Source organism: Xylaria bambusicola (genome assembly GCF_022495145.1).
Source record: "Xylaria bambusicola strain CBS 139988 unplaced genomic scaffold F5B22scaffold_25, whole genome shotgun sequence".
NCBI classification, from domain to species: Eukaryota; Fungi; Ascomycota; class Sordariomycetes; order Xylariales; family Xylariaceae; genus Xylaria; species Xylaria bambusicola.
The window spans coordinates 266,220-281,228 of record NW_025953578.1 but is presented as its reverse complement, the minus strand read 5'-3'; the positions used below and the strand labels follow the sequence as shown (position 1 = coordinate 281,228).

General features: G+C 47.5%; 3 protein-coding genes across 3 annotated transcripts; all 3 read left to right on the top strand.

The window, feature by feature from the left end:
- Positions 1–540: 540 nt before the first annotated feature.
- Positions 541–5,621, top strand: F5B22DRAFT_218514 (ABC transporter). Its single transcript, XM_047969742.1, has 2 exons — positions 541–2,892; positions 3,046–5,621. The coding sequence occupies exons 1-2, from the start codon at positions 891–893 to the stop codon at positions 5,391–5,393; spliced, it is 4,350 nt and encodes a 1,449-aa protein (XP_047830120.1). The 5' UTR covers positions 541–890; the 3' UTR covers positions 5,394–5,621.
- Positions 5,622–6,366: 745 nt separating this feature from the next.
- Positions 6,367–10,008, top strand: F5B22DRAFT_636900 (Glycerophosphoryl diester phosphodiesterase family-domain-containing protein; the record flags this gene model as incomplete). Its single annotated transcript, XM_047977355.1, has 7 exons — positions 6,367–6,478; positions 6,560–8,632; positions 8,685–8,743; positions 8,796–8,837; positions 8,948–9,353; positions 9,417–9,823; positions 9,925–10,008. The coding sequence occupies 7 exons, from the start codon at positions 6,367–6,369 to the stop codon at positions 10,006–10,008; spliced, it is 3,183 nt and encodes a 1,060-aa protein (XP_047830119.1).
- Positions 10,009–11,606: 1,598 nt separating this feature from the next.
- On the top strand, positions 11,607–13,914 carry F5B22DRAFT_647295 (uncharacterized protein; the record flags this gene model as incomplete). Its single annotated transcript, XM_047978852.1, has 4 exons — positions 11,607–12,245; positions 12,341–12,793; positions 12,841–12,942; positions 12,997–13,914. 4 exons carry the CDS (start codon positions 11,607–11,609, stop codon positions 13,912–13,914), a joined length of 2,112 nt encoding a protein of 703 aa, XP_047830118.1.
- Positions 13,915–15,009: the final 1,095 nt, after the last annotated feature.

Sequence of the window (15,009 nt, the reverse complement as noted above, 5' to 3'; positions counted from 1 at the left end):
AGTCTCACAGGTACTCACTGAACAGACACCGAATGGAAGGCCGATAAAGCAGGCTGGAGCAGGACTACTATGTACAACCGACTGTATGGAAGTCGACTATTATTGGCCTAGTTATCTACCCTGACTTGCTACCCTGAAGTATTCGCTGCGTTCCGTTGTACAATACCGGTATGTCCGTGCAGACCCGTGTGCCGAAGGAACCTTGTTCAGACCCTGTTCCATGGACAGAAACATGGACTCACAGACGGGGATCTAGTATAAAGTGCCTACTCCCAAAGTACCTATGCATGTCGCTACGTTCCGTCATTGTTGATGATACTTGGCAGCCTCTGCAGCCCATACATGAACGCAGAATGAGCGGTACAAGAGTGGTAGTTACTTGAGAGGCTTGCATCTGATCAAAGATCATCAAGCGTTAGCAGAAAACAAGGGCCGTCTGATTGGCCCATAGCTTGCATTTGATGGACCAACCGGTTCTAGACATAACGGTGGCCAAACGGACGGCGGGACAAGGTCTAACATGTAGGTACATGCAGATATTCTATTCTTTCTTGGTTCCGTCGTCTGCCTGTTGCGTCCTACTTACCTACACGAAGTGGAAAAAAAAAAACGTAGCTCTCCACAATTCGTTCCTCTTCCACCGATCAACTTACCTACCTTACCTACCTACTCTACCCTACTTTCGGTCTGGTTAATATTGATTGACCTAAACCTACCAGCCATATATTCCACCATAGAATCTACAAACTTGAGAATGGTTGTCTTTTGAATTCTTCGCGATCAAGCTCTGTATCTCTTGGGCTGTGTTTTAGAAAAATGGTTTTCTTGAAGCCTAGACCTTTCCTTGTTCCTACAGCTATCTTTTACTAGTCATCATTGCCTTACTCACGATGGATGTCGCACATCGCTGTTCAATCGCCCAAGCCGCCGCGGCCGGCGCCTGTCTTATACTCTATTTTATATGTATTATATTACCCAGGGCGCCACAATGGGCTCGACCTTTTGCTCAGGAAGCGCCACAATACCAGCGTCATCCCAAGTCGTGGACATCTTGGTCAATTTCATTGTTCGCATTATCTATACTTGGCCTCGTATCGTCTTCTCTATTAACAATATCCCCTTCGTTCAACTACTTTAAGCTGTTAGATACAGGGCCATGGGTTGCTGGGTTATTGATTACCCTGGTAGGCCGCCCTAAGAGGACGCCAAAGGCCTTATTAGCCCTCTATGTTTTTTCCTTGGTGTGTGGTCTTATCGCACTTGCTAGCACACTTGACGAAATTCACCAAATACATATACTACGAGTTGTGACTCTTGGTATAGAGCTAACAACCTTAGTTGTTATTTTGCTCATGCCTATGCGCGATCCTTCTCTCGAAAGTGCTGGCATTGCGGGAACTAGAGAACCCCCTACCTCGGAATTGAGAAGCCCTGAAGATAACTTGAGTCTTCTACAGTTTATGACCATCTCTTGGTTATCACCACTCATATCTCGTGGATACAATAATCAGCTCAACGATGAGGATGTGTGGTTTCTTCCTTACGAATTTCAACACAAGCAGCTGCACATCCTGTTCCGCGAACTTAAAGGCCCTGTGTGGCTTCGTCTCATGCTCGCGAATGGTCTTGACCTTTTTATCATCTCGGCTCTAGGGATTCTAGAGGCTACGGCAAACCTAGCAGCACCACTTCTATTACAAAGCCTGTTAATCTCCATAGAGAAAGGCCTTAAGTATCGAACAGAATCTATGTTTTGGGCATTTGTAATGTTAACCCTACGACTCATCAGCGCCCAATCAGGTGTGTTCTCTCTCTGGTTTGGCCGCCGAGCATACGAGAGATCTCGCGGAGAAATGATCACTATGGTCTACGCGAAAACCCTAGCGCGTAAATCTTATGGCCAACCATTGGAAAATGGAGAGCACGCACACGAGAACAGCAATGAAAATGGCAACAGTAGTGGGAATGGTGATATCGATGAGGAAACCCCCTTATTAGGTCGCCAGCTCAAACCAAGTCGCTTCAAGCGATTGTTTGGATTTTTCAAACGCCAAAAGGTTGACAAGCCGGAGAATACTAAGCGTCCTCCAGACCAACCAGCTACAATGGGTAAAATCCTTAATCTCATGAAGTCTGACGTCTATGAAGTAGCACAACGCTTTTGGGATTTTGCTGGACTCATCACTACCCCTCTTCAACTGGCCCTATCGCTTGTTTTCCTCTGGCACTTGCTTGGCTGGTCCTGTCTCCTTGGTTTGGCATGGTTCATTATCGTTCAGCTCTTGAACGCAAGCTGCATTCGACGCTTATATGTTAACGAAAAGCTTCGTCGTTCTGCATCTGATGTGAGAATAAATGCCACATCTCAGTTCATCGAAGCCATACGACCCCTGCGGTGGTACGATTGGCAGTATAAATGGCTTGATACTATCATGAAATCTCGTACAGCTGAGCTGCATCTACGGATTATAACGGGGCTATGGAATATAGCGATCAGTGCAACTAATCTATCTGGAAGCTCGCTCTTCCCGGTGTTTACTTTCTTTGCTTACACATATATCGAAAAAAAACCTTTGACTGTTGATATAGCCTTCCCGGCTCTTCAGCTGTTCTCGATGCTGGAAACTAGCTTGAGAGAGATACCGAATCTTGTTACTGTGCTTCTCAATGCATACGTCTCGTTGGGTCGTATCGAGGCGTTCATGGCGGAGCCAGACAAGGAAGAAGGTGACTACGATAATTCTTTGTCTGACATTGAATTTCAAGATGCAACCTTCGTGTGGCCGACTAATCAGAAAACGGTCTTGAAGAATCTTAACCTTCGATTTACCCCTGGACTTTCCATCATATGTGGAAGAGTAGGTGCAGGTAAAACTGCTCTGCTCCAAGCTAGTAAGTTGTATTTGGAGCTGTCTCTGTCCTCTAGTCTCGTCTAGGCCTTCAACAAACATATAATCCATATTCCTACCTACACAACGAGTCTTACTCACCAGTAGACTTAGAGCACTCCACCAATTGCGGCATAGCTAACTCTTAATTTCGTAGTTCTTGGCGAGCTAGATAGAGTTAACGGAGGTAGTATACTGCCAAACGAAATGGTCGGTTATTGTGCACAATCTCCATGGCTTCAGAACATGAGCATCAGGGACAATATCCTATTCAACTTCCCGTACGACCCCATTAGATATAAAAAGGTCGTAGATGCTTGCGCTCTTACACTTGATCTTGCTAGCTTCTCGCACGGAGACTTATCAAACATTGGGGAGAACGGCATCGGTCTGTCCGGCGGCCAGAAGGCACGAGTCGCCTTGGCTAGAGCTGTTTATAGCAATTCACGCATTCTATTACTCGACGACCCTCTCGCTGCACTAGATCATAACACGGCTGAGTCTATCGTCCGTAAGTTGTTTCAAGGGTCACTTATGGAAGGTCGCATCATACTCCTCGTCACACATCGGGTAGACCTCTGCGCCCATCTCGCCGATCAATTTGTTCAAATCGACAAAGGACATGCCCGAGTCCTCGAGGCAGACGAGATCTCCCAGGAGATCACTATGATTACTAGGGAACAAGAAGCGCTTGCTGATTCTCATAGTGGTGATGAAGTCCATGCGTTGACCGAAGAAGACGACGATGCTGCCCTACCAGATAAGTTCATCACAGACGAACATCGAGCGTCTGGTGGAGTTGTGGCAAGAATATATTGGATCTACATAAAGGCCGGAAAGCTGAGATGGTGGTTAGTAGCCATCGCTCTCTTCGCACTCTTCCGCCTCGCTCGTATATTCAACGCATGGTTTCTGAAAGCTTGGGGCGAGGGGTACTCGACTGTAGAAGAGTTGACCTTCACTACCTCAGGTCTTGGAGATGGAATATTCAACAATCTTCCAAGCCCGATCGCAAATGTTACGCCCTGGCTTATGGGTTATGCAGCGTTAGGCGTTGCTACGACCATCCTTTTCACCATCACGCAAGGCGTCTTACTCTTGATACTGTATCTGGCCGCCAAAGACTTGTTCGGAAGGGTACTGCATCGAGTCAGTAGTGCCACGTTTCGGTTTTATGATACCACACCCGTCGGGCGATTGATGAATAGGTTAACGTCCGACATAGGAATGTTGGATGGCGGAATGATTGCACCGTTGCAAGACGTCACGTTCTGGTCGATCAACTGGATCATTAGTATGGTCGTCATTGCATCTATAACACCTATGTTTTTCGTCTTCGCACTAGCCATGACATTGCTGTTCACATATATATTCAACCTTTTCATACCTACGTCTCAGAGTCTGCGGCGACTCGAGATGGTGTCGCTATCCCCTTTAATGTCCAATTTTGGAATACTATTGGAAGGCCTAGCAACAATCCGAGCCTTCAAGGCACAGGCCCATTTCCAGGCCAAAAATATTGCCATTACCGACGCTTTCCAGAAGATGGACCACTTCTATTGGAGTTTACAGGCATGGCTACAATACAGATTTGATGCAATCTCAGCGGTATCAACATTTAGTTTAGTACTACTATCGTTATATCAGGGTTTATCGCCCGGCCTAACAGCCTTCGTTCTTGCAACGGCATCACAATTCGTCGATGCTACGCACGGAATATGCAAAGCATACGGGAAACTACAGATGGACTTCGTGTCAGTGGAACGTGTCGTGGAGCTGCTTGATCTCGAGGAGGAACCGGTCGGTCATCTCAAACCTCCAGCAAGCTGGCCTTCGTACAGCGACGATATCGCCTTTGATCAAGTAACACTCAAATATGCTCCGCATCTTGACCCTTCTCTACAAGACGTCACATTTATCATTCCTGGCGGAGCAACTTGTGCTGTGTTAGGCCGCACAGGCTCTGGGAAGTCAACTCTTGCCCTCTCCCTCCTCGCAACGATGCACCCTGAGCGCGGCAGAATACGCGTCGGCAGCGTCGATATCTCCCAAGTAGATGTACACACGTGGCGCCAACGCATCAGCTTCGTCGCGCAAGACCCAGTATTATTTCCGGGTACATTGCGTGACAATCTCGATCCCCTCGATCTACATAGCGATGACGAATGTGAGGAGGCTCTACATCGAATTCTGGGGCCTGGATGGACTCTAGACTCGCGCGTAGAGGACGGCGGCAAGAACCTCAGCCAGGGGCAGCGACAGCTCGTTGGCATTGGCCGTGCGGTGCTTCGGCGGAGCCCCATCATCATCCTCGATGAAGCGACCGCATCCATTGACAAGGAGACCGCGCTCGCCATTCAGGATGTCCTCCGCGACGAGCTTGCACAGAGTACCGTAATCACTATCGCACATCGCCTAGAAGCCGTACGTGACGCGGACTACTTCATCAGGCTTGATGCGGGACGCGTAGTTGAGGCCGGTCCTGCTTCCCAGTCAGTGCCATAAATACGAGCGATGGGAAAAAAAGGAAATTTTGAAAGGAAACAAGGTGGGACAAAAGATTGCTTTTGAATAAAATAAACAGGGTATATATGAAAGAGATGATAGCGAAATGTCGCGGATTTGTCCGCTCTTTATCAGGTCAAACATTGAGCTAGTTAAAAGCAGTAGAGTGACTGATGGTGGAGATGATGGATGACGCCAATGGTCCTTCGCCTCTATTCATTAAGAACGAGTGTATCCTAGGACTGGTTGGTACCGGTTTTTGGTGAGTCTTAACTCTCCACGCCTATCACCGAGGGCTCACTCAAAGACAGTGAAAATTGCGGCCATGGCTACTTGGAGAGACTAGCCAGTGCGTGATAATGAAGAAGATTTTATGAATGTAACAATCTCGCCATATATGAAGATGATGCTTGTCAAACTTGCTTTGGCGAGGATACCCATCTAGACATCACTTGATGGACTTCAATAGCAGGGTCTTTAGTCCTGGCGACTTGGGAGACTCATGCGTAACGATGACAGCTTGGAGACAGTGTCTCCGGTCAAAGAGAAGCAAGCTCCGAGCGAAGATTACGCTTGCTGAGATAGAGAGTAAGCGGGTTACGCCGAATAACATATATACTACCAGAGGAATCAATCAGGCAGCGGGACCAGGATGTAACTCAGTGTGCACGGCTACCTAATTGGAGATCACCACCGTATTGTTGAGTCTATGTGCTTCTCAGTGCATATTGTATACTGACACGGAGAGATATGCGGGGGAACCCGCGAGAACCGCGACTCAAATTTCCACACAATATCTCCTACTCCTAACCTTAGGCGAATGTTATAATTTGAGCACTGTTTTTGCTGTGTTGTCTATGCTCTTACCTCCTTCATCCAGCATTTTGTCCTCCTCCTAAGACAGGTCTCGCACTACCTATTCTGACCCTAAAATACACTTTCTCATTGCCAATTCCGCAAAGGGACGCTGAAAATGAGGTTCGGTCGAGACTATCACCAACGCTTTGTGCCAGATTGGTCTGGGTTTTACGTTCGATATGATTTGATAAAATGCCAGTTGAAATCTACAACTCACGCGTTTGACAGTAAGTAATGATAACACTTGCGTCATGAGGGCATTCTAAACCTTTCGCCCCGCACTTACACGAGATTTGACTTCTGCTCAGGTTCGCTACAGCTACTCTCCGATGACATTGGTGCCTTCATTTCGTTTCACGTTGATCGAGTAACCGATCTTGCTTATCGGGAGGCTAGCCTTTGGACGTTATTCGACGAGTCTCAACAAACTGGAGTGTTCCACTCTTATGAGCGCAAATTTCTGGTCAGCGAGTTCAATAGCTTGGTTCAGGAGTTGCTCAAAATCCAATGGTTCGATCGGGTTAATCAAGAAGCCATTGACAGACTCTTCCAAAAGTTCCATCGCGTTGCATCACAGAGCGGGTCGAGTCATGATGCCTTTGCATCCCTTAGAACGCGGTGGACTCGGATAAAGCAGACCCAGCAGCTTAACTTGAGTGAAATCGAGAATCGACTGCAGAGCAACATTGCGCGTGAGAAGAAAAGACGGGATACAGATGAATGGACTGACTCATCACTGCCCACCGCAGTGCGGGGATTATCGGTGGATGGTCCCCTATTCCGAGATGCTCTGTACAAAGCTCTTAATGGAACCGAGCCAGATGCTTCAACAGATTTGTTGGCGCTATTGACTTCGTTATCTGAGGCTGACTTCCTCCAACTATCTCGCTCACTATTCGTCTTCTTCGTCATTCGGAGATCATGGCGAAACGCCATAACGCTAGTCGAGCACATCACATCACGAAAAAGTCTCACATTCGCCGAAAACCACATGCAGCTTCTAATTACCGTGCATTTTCAGGAAATGAATGATTCGGAGGCCGGTACAAGTGCTATCACAACCTCTAATCGCGATGACGTGAGAGGAGCATTCGCTCTAGATGTATTTGCCCGCATACTTCAATCCTTGGAACCAGCGAGTACCGAGGAATTCACCAAAGGAAAAGTTGATGAGCGAGTGCCTTTACTGCATTCTCTTGCTAAGCATGGCCTATTGGAGTGGTGCCGCCTTGCTCTGCAAAAAATACAGGAGGCGAAGGGGAAACTAGATGTCAAGGCCACGATCCTCTCCATGGATAGATTGAAGCTAACGCCCCTACATTACGCTCTTATACATCACAATTTTCGTGTTGTGGATTTGCTCGTTGACAAATTGGTGAATAACATAGACGAATGCAGAGCGCCAGATTGCCAAGCTATCCTTGGAAGTTGTCTCAGTCTGGCAGTGGTACTTGGAAAAAAGGACGTCGTTGCTCAGATATCACCTTTGACGAACCTTGACATCAGGTCTACGTATGGAATAAGTGCTCTCCATTTGGCTTCACGAGATGGGAATGTCGGCATAATCGCACATCTACTCCAAGCTGGGGCAAGTATCGACGTGAGCGAGCATCCAAGGGGGTGGACGCCTCTGTTCGAAGCGGCTGTGAACGGTTGCATGGAGGCTGTTCAATATCTTATTGAACATGACGCAAACGCGACATTGGTAGACTGCGTGGGCTGGACAGCAAAGGAGTTGGCGACGTACAGAGGCCACCTAGCCATCGCTGAGCTTCTGGATAGCGTTAACTCCATCAAACACTCTCGGAACATAATACATGCACCTCGCCCGACAATTAATCTTCTTAGTCACGGTGCTATAAACTCCGGGGATATCATCGTCAGCGTGAATCTAGGTCCAATGCAGGTGGGAAGGAACTCGCCAGCTGTTCAGCTGAGCTATTTCTCAAAAGACCCTACAGGGGCGACCGAGTCTTTATTCAACCTGAGGGTATCAGCAGCTGGCCAGACTCATCACATAAGGCTTCCGATTCTAGACGACAGGTCTAATGTCCCGCTCGTATTTGGGTTTCCACAAAACGCGGACCTGCACGTTGCGTTCAAGATCTTCCGAGATGACCCGGAGAAGGGTGAGGAAGGTATGCTTGTCTGCGGCGGCACAGCTGTCTTGGAGAGCAACAGATTGCTATTCGGGCCAACAAGGCAAAGTCTTGTTAGGGAACATACGGTGCCGGTCTTGGATAGTATGACGTTAGATATTACTGGGTCGATACTGTTCACTTATGTGATCGCAAAGCCGTTCCCTCATCTTCAGTCGCCAAAGTACAGCGTCACCGAGCTTAATGCTAGCGAGAGTTCAGTTACAATAATCGGTCACAGAGGTATGTTCAAGTAGTTGGATTAACCTGTTGCTTTCTGACTCGTTCGTTACAGGCCTGGGACAGAACGTTGATAGTCAGCAACATCTCCAGATCGGAGAGAATACAGTTGAGGTTTGTGTGCTTCAGAAAGCTTCATTGGTGGTAAGGACTAACGGCAAGACAGTCTTTTATAGCAGCGGCGAGTGCAGGGGCATCCTTTGTGGAAGTAGGTTGCAGACTCCAAGACGCGAGACCAAGTAGATTAAGCTAACACGTCCGTTCACATCTAGTTTGGTATTGCAATTAGCCCTCCATTGGGTCTTTCAACGATGATAGCTAATGGCGCCTTTAGATGTTCAAGTCACGAAAGACCTTAAGCCTGTTATTTACCACGATTTCTCTTTGAGCGAAACTGGCACCGATATTCCAATTCACGATACCACGGTAGACCAGTATAGATATACCAGTAGCATACAGGCATCCCAACCAGTCCCAGATATCAATACATCGGGTGATGGCGTTAACTCAGCTTCCGCTGAGACGCGGCCACGATCACGATCTCTAACTAGTGGCAACGACCCTGGCGTATTCTATATGCAAGACCGACTGAGACACACGGTCGACTTTAAGACGAAAGGGATGAAGTCGAACATTCGAGGGCGAGTTATCCAGCAGCCCCTAGCTACGTTGAAAGACTTATTCCACAAGCTTCCCAACGCAATTGGGTTCAACATTGAAATCAGTGAGTCTTGCTCCCCACGGTGAAGAGAGGGAACATATGGTTGGATACTAGCCGTAGCCTCAGAATATCCTAGGTTCCACGAGACGGTGGCCGCTCGCGTTGCCCCCATCGGGCCCGAGCTCAACCTCTTCGTGGACACGGTCCTAGAACAAGTACACCTCTACGGCGGCTCCCGGCGAATCATACTCTCTTCATTCACGCCGGAGATCTGCATGCTGCTTTCGGTGAAGCAGAAGGCATACCCGGTAATGTTTATCACAAACGCAGGCAAGCTGCCGATGATTGACGTCGAGAGACGGGCCGCAAGCATGCAGGTAGCGGTCCATTTTGCGAAGCTCTGGGACCTCGCAGGCATTGTCTTTGCTTCTGAGCCGCTGGTCCTCTGTCCGAGGCTGGTACGATATGTGAAGAGCTCTGGGCTGGTCTGCGCTTCGTATGGGCCGCAGAACAGTCTACCAGATGCTGTAATAGTAAGTCTAAATAACTCCCGACCCCTTGAAAACTGATTGTGCCAGTATCATGGCGTTAGATTCGTTTCCTATACCGAGAGGATAGCTAATTGATTGCATAGGCACAAGTACGGGCTGGGATAGATATATTGATCGTGGACAGAGTAGGATTGGTTGCGAAGACACTGAAAGAGTTAACTCCCTAGATTATAAGAGGCATACACCGTTTGAGGGTGGTAGTAGGCTTTGGGAGAGCCATGGGAGAGCCAAAGCGACGAGAAAAAGCCAGCGTTATCATAACGTGCAATGCAAGCAAAGCTAGGCTGCGGAATGCGAGACAGACTCCTCATGTTGCATGGCGATATCATTTGGATGAAAGCCCTTTGCTATTACAAACGAACATTTGACAAGCACAACTCCGGGCGCCGTCTCAGTTCTATGCAGGTAGATACTACGTATACCGTCACCGTCACCGCCACAAGACCACAAGACCACAATACCACAATACGTGTATGTGTATGTGTGTACCTAGGTTAGGTAGGGAGTCGGGAGTAATAAGGGAGGCCTGGAACAAATAATAGAAAGCGCTAGTGTAAGCGTAATATCAAATAAGTACTGTACTTGATTATAGTAGGTACAGAAGGTTTAAATACATGTACTAATGCAATACCTATCTAATTATTCAACCGGATATTAGCCCGGCAGCAGCATTAGGCGCTAAATAAAGGTTTGCAGCCCTTAAATAGCGCAACGGACTTGTAAATTTGATGTGCAACCAATTATTAACGCAAGAGCTACTTATATAAAAGAGTGGAGCTGCAGCTTTAGGTTACATTTTTTTATATAAATTGGGGCTGCCCCGTATTTAGTGTTTTAATTTACAGGTAATCACATTACCTACTCCATTACTACCTCTACGGTCTACCTACTTACATTAAATTAAGTACGGTATGTACTACATGTACTGGTACTAGCATGATACCCACGCCTAAAAATCACCCGGATATTTCGCCCAGATATTATATATCATCGCGTTTCAAAAGATACACGCATCTCACTTCTCACCTCAGAGGCATCGGGACGCTTGGTGTTGATTTCCTCAATCTGCCTGCGCGTGCTACTGCGTGCCTGCCTCACCACTCGAGGTAACTCTGGCGTTTTGCACTTGGTGCTACCACAAATAACAGCAGCTGTTATCTATATCTATATCATCCACGTCGATAAATCTAGGTGTTAGTGGTTGTTGCCCTTCTGCAGCATCCAAGGGCTTTCGTTGATGTCTAGCCCACGACATCGGTACTTTCTGCAAAGAACGGCATCTGAACTAGACCTTGCCTTACTTTGCTTCCTTCTCACCTTTTCACCTTCTCACTTGCTCGAGATTCTCGAAATTGAATGAGAAAGAACGAAGGCATGACTGAGAGAGATTGCAACTACCTATCCAGTAGATCACCACTAACTGCACACGCAACCTTGTTGAGACCATTGGTACATTCACCTCAGAGCCGTCAGGACACTGTAGCGGACTCATCTTTTCTTACAATGCCACATATCTATCTGCCTTAGGTACTCGTTAATCCGGCAAGCAAACTCCATAAGTGATCTCTTGGTTGCTGTGGATATCGAATGCTGATTCGTCTCCGCCCACACTCATTACTCTGCTATCACACACCACCCTCGTGAACCCCCTTATAACTGCTCTCACGTCAACAACCCTGTTCAAGCAAGACATTGATTGACCTGCGAGGCGAAAGCTTCAACCATGGAGGAGTCAATACCGGTAGCAATGGAAATACCAACAGCAATGGCACCGCATCCGCCATCGAAGGCGCTTAGCGGCTCACCAGCGTTGGCCAGGGAGACGTCGCAGACGCCGGGACGTGACACGGTACAGCCTCAACCCATAGAAAGCGCACCCAATGGAGTTCACGTCAACGGCATACACGTAGAAAATGAGGTCGAAACATCTTCTCCTACTACGACTCCCGTGCCACAGTCGGTACAACCTCCGTCACAATCTTCGGCACAGCCCTCACCACTGTCGACGCAACCGCCATCAGTACTAACTCATGTGTACCGGGTGCAAAACCAAGCAATTCCGGCACCACTCGTACCGCATGGCCAGCCCGCATCCTCATCGACTCCTCAGCCATATCAACAATACCAAGGGCCTCATTCTAGTTCGGCTCCTCCTCCAAGCATACCCTCGCCTTCACCATTTGGGCACTTCCACCGAGAGCCTCGAGACATGAATAAGTCTAAATCTCCGAGGAGATTTGCCTCGCCTCACTTTGATCACGATGCTCAAATCCCGAGATTCAATAGGGATGTATCTCTTGTAGCAGATGTCGTTCAGCAGGCATGCCCAGAGGCCGTTAGGAGAGTCATAAGAGATAAGTGGGAGAAGTGCGTTATGGGAAGCGAGTTCCACCACGCTTTCCTTGTGAGTATATTCACCCGGTCTTTCCTATACACGCCGCTGTTACTGGTGTCTATTTGTTTACGACAAGACTGATTCGCTCACTGACCCAACTGTAGATGAATGCAACTATGCACCATGCGAGCGGGGATATAATGCGTCGCGCCATCCGAGACTTCGGCCGGAATATGGTAGTAGGAGCCAAGGCGGAGATTGCTTCTCACCTGGGCCCCGAGGATCTAGACGACATTGCTCCTGTGATCCTTGAGAAATGCAGTGACAAGTTTCTCGACAAAGCTTTGGAACAGCGTTTGAAAACAATTGATGCGCGATCTTTGATCAATGCACTTGCACGTGCGGAGCGTCTTGGGTACGAAAATAGTGACATTTTAGAGGATCAGCCCGAGAGGGTGGTCCCTGCGGCTCGGCAGCCCCAATTTCCACAAACCGGCCCTGGCGGAACTGCAATAACATATCCAGCGCAGCCCGTATCACAACCTGTGCCTCCTAGCTCTGATCTCAAGTGTAGGATGTGCTGGAGGCAGTTTAATCTTACGAGAACTTATGAATACGTAAGTTCTGGTTACCATTCTGGTTAGCTCAAGCTAATCGATAGTAGCATGTTCAGAAGCAGCTGTGTGTAAAGGCTCGACAAGAACAATATAGTTTCTGGTGCGATACATGCGGTGCTGGTTTTACAACCAAAAATGGCAAGCAATATGTGAGTGGACCTTTGTATGCGATTTGTAATCAAAATGCTCATAGTATTTGGTAGCACGATGAAAAAGGAGTTTGTGGCTCTCATGATACCGCACCAGCAACCCCGAGGACTTTGGTGCCAACTCCCATAAATTACCCTAACCATATAGTGCCGCCAAGTTCTCACCCTTATCCGATGCCGTCACAGCCTACTAGTAGCCCTGTGGGAAACCCAAGTCCGTTATCAGATGACCCCTACGGACACCTTACGCAGGAGCGAAGAGCTCAATTAGAAGAAGAATTACGGCAGGCTGAAATAAGCTATATACCCAGGTTCGCGGAAGCGGAGGCAATTACTGACACGGAGGCGAAGAAAGCCAAGCTTGAGTCCCTGCATAATACTTTCAGCACTAAGCAGAGTATGATCAGGAAAAAGTATGGAGTTCGCCTGAGGGTGAGACGCACTCGACAGGAGATTGAAGCAGAGAGATTGCGTAGATTGGGTGTTAAGCATGGCCCCAGTTCGCCGGGCAGTGGAGCTGGGACGCCCTCTGCTAAACGGCAGAGAAGTGATAACGGACCCAATGGATCAGGCACGCCTTCGCACATAAGCCGTGGCCCTCCGGCCCCGGCTCCAAATCCTCAGCCTATAAATCATTTATCTATATCTCAGATGAACAATTCGGGTTTAGGTGGTTCTACGGCAACCGCAGCCACAACAGATCCGACTGCATCTATAGCACCCAGCCAACTGCCGCTGCCGCCTGCTCCTGCGAAAGAAGCATCCCCAGAAACTAGTCTGTCATCCTTGCAGCGAAAGGGCTACAGAGTTTCATCACATATTAGGCAATCGACTCAACCTGCTTCTCCCAGTCTGGCCGAGCGCAAGGGCTCGGCATCTATACCAGTCGTCGTAGACGTCTCTTCGGATTCAGATACGGATACGGATATGGACGAAATCCCTGCCACTATTCCGCCGAAAAAATCCTCATGAGGAGCCCACCAATTCTTTGGAGAGACGGCTTTATTCTCCTAGGGTTACTAATGTCGAAAACGACGAAGACCCTATCCGCAAGCTATCCATACCTAATCCCTCGACTCTATTCGATTCATTAATCCGTGGCCAATTATTCTAGTTGTATAATATCACAGTGGGATACTCAAAAGGACTTAAGGAGTGATGATCTTTAGGGAGCATGGACTGCCCTACTAAAAATTTCCATTTGGCGTCGGTTCAGATTACGGGTGCATCTTGCTCTTCAGAGAGCAGCCAATCATCAACATGTACTAACCAGGGAAGGGATGAAAAAGGTGACGACGATGGATATGATTAGCAGCTGAACTCGGAGTTTCGCACGATTGCATTTCTTACCTATGATCCCTGCTTTGAGGCTGCGATTTTCTCAATCTTCGCTTAAAAATGAGCTGACTCCCTAGGTAGACAGATATCTAGTTAGCTAGTCGCATATAGGTATTCAACAGCATGGGAGGCTCGTTGACGATGAAAAGATTCGACTCTCGAACAACTTGGGTGTTGCAGATTATTGCGTAGTGAAACTGCTTTTTTTTCTTCTTCTTTTCTTTACACTCTTGTCCCCTTCGTAATTAGCGTGATATTCTTACTAGCTATATATTAGCTGAAAAGCAGAGAAAAAACATGCCTCAGGTAAATGTCATTCGCATTGAGGTATCTTTCTACCACACAAAACAGCGTATAACATAGAATTACCATTCCACCAAGACCAAGTAGAAATCAACGTCTACAATACAAGTAGATAAATGTCTGCGTAGTCTCCCTATGCGCGAGCTCGTCTCTGCTCTTTCTTTCTTTCCTTCCTTATCTTCTGAGCGCACGCGCGTGTACACGAACACATAAATGCAAATCGTACAATCTTCACAAGGGGTATCCCTGTTCATCTCTGCATCCCCCTCTTTCGTTCTCGCTCTTGATGTGAAAAAAAAAAAAAAAAAAAAAAAAAAAAAAAAACCACAAAAAAAAAAAAAAAAAAAAAACAAAAAAAAAAAACAAAAAACAAAAAAAAAAACACCCCACAAAATAAATAAGTTAAAAAATTAAAAGGGGCCCACA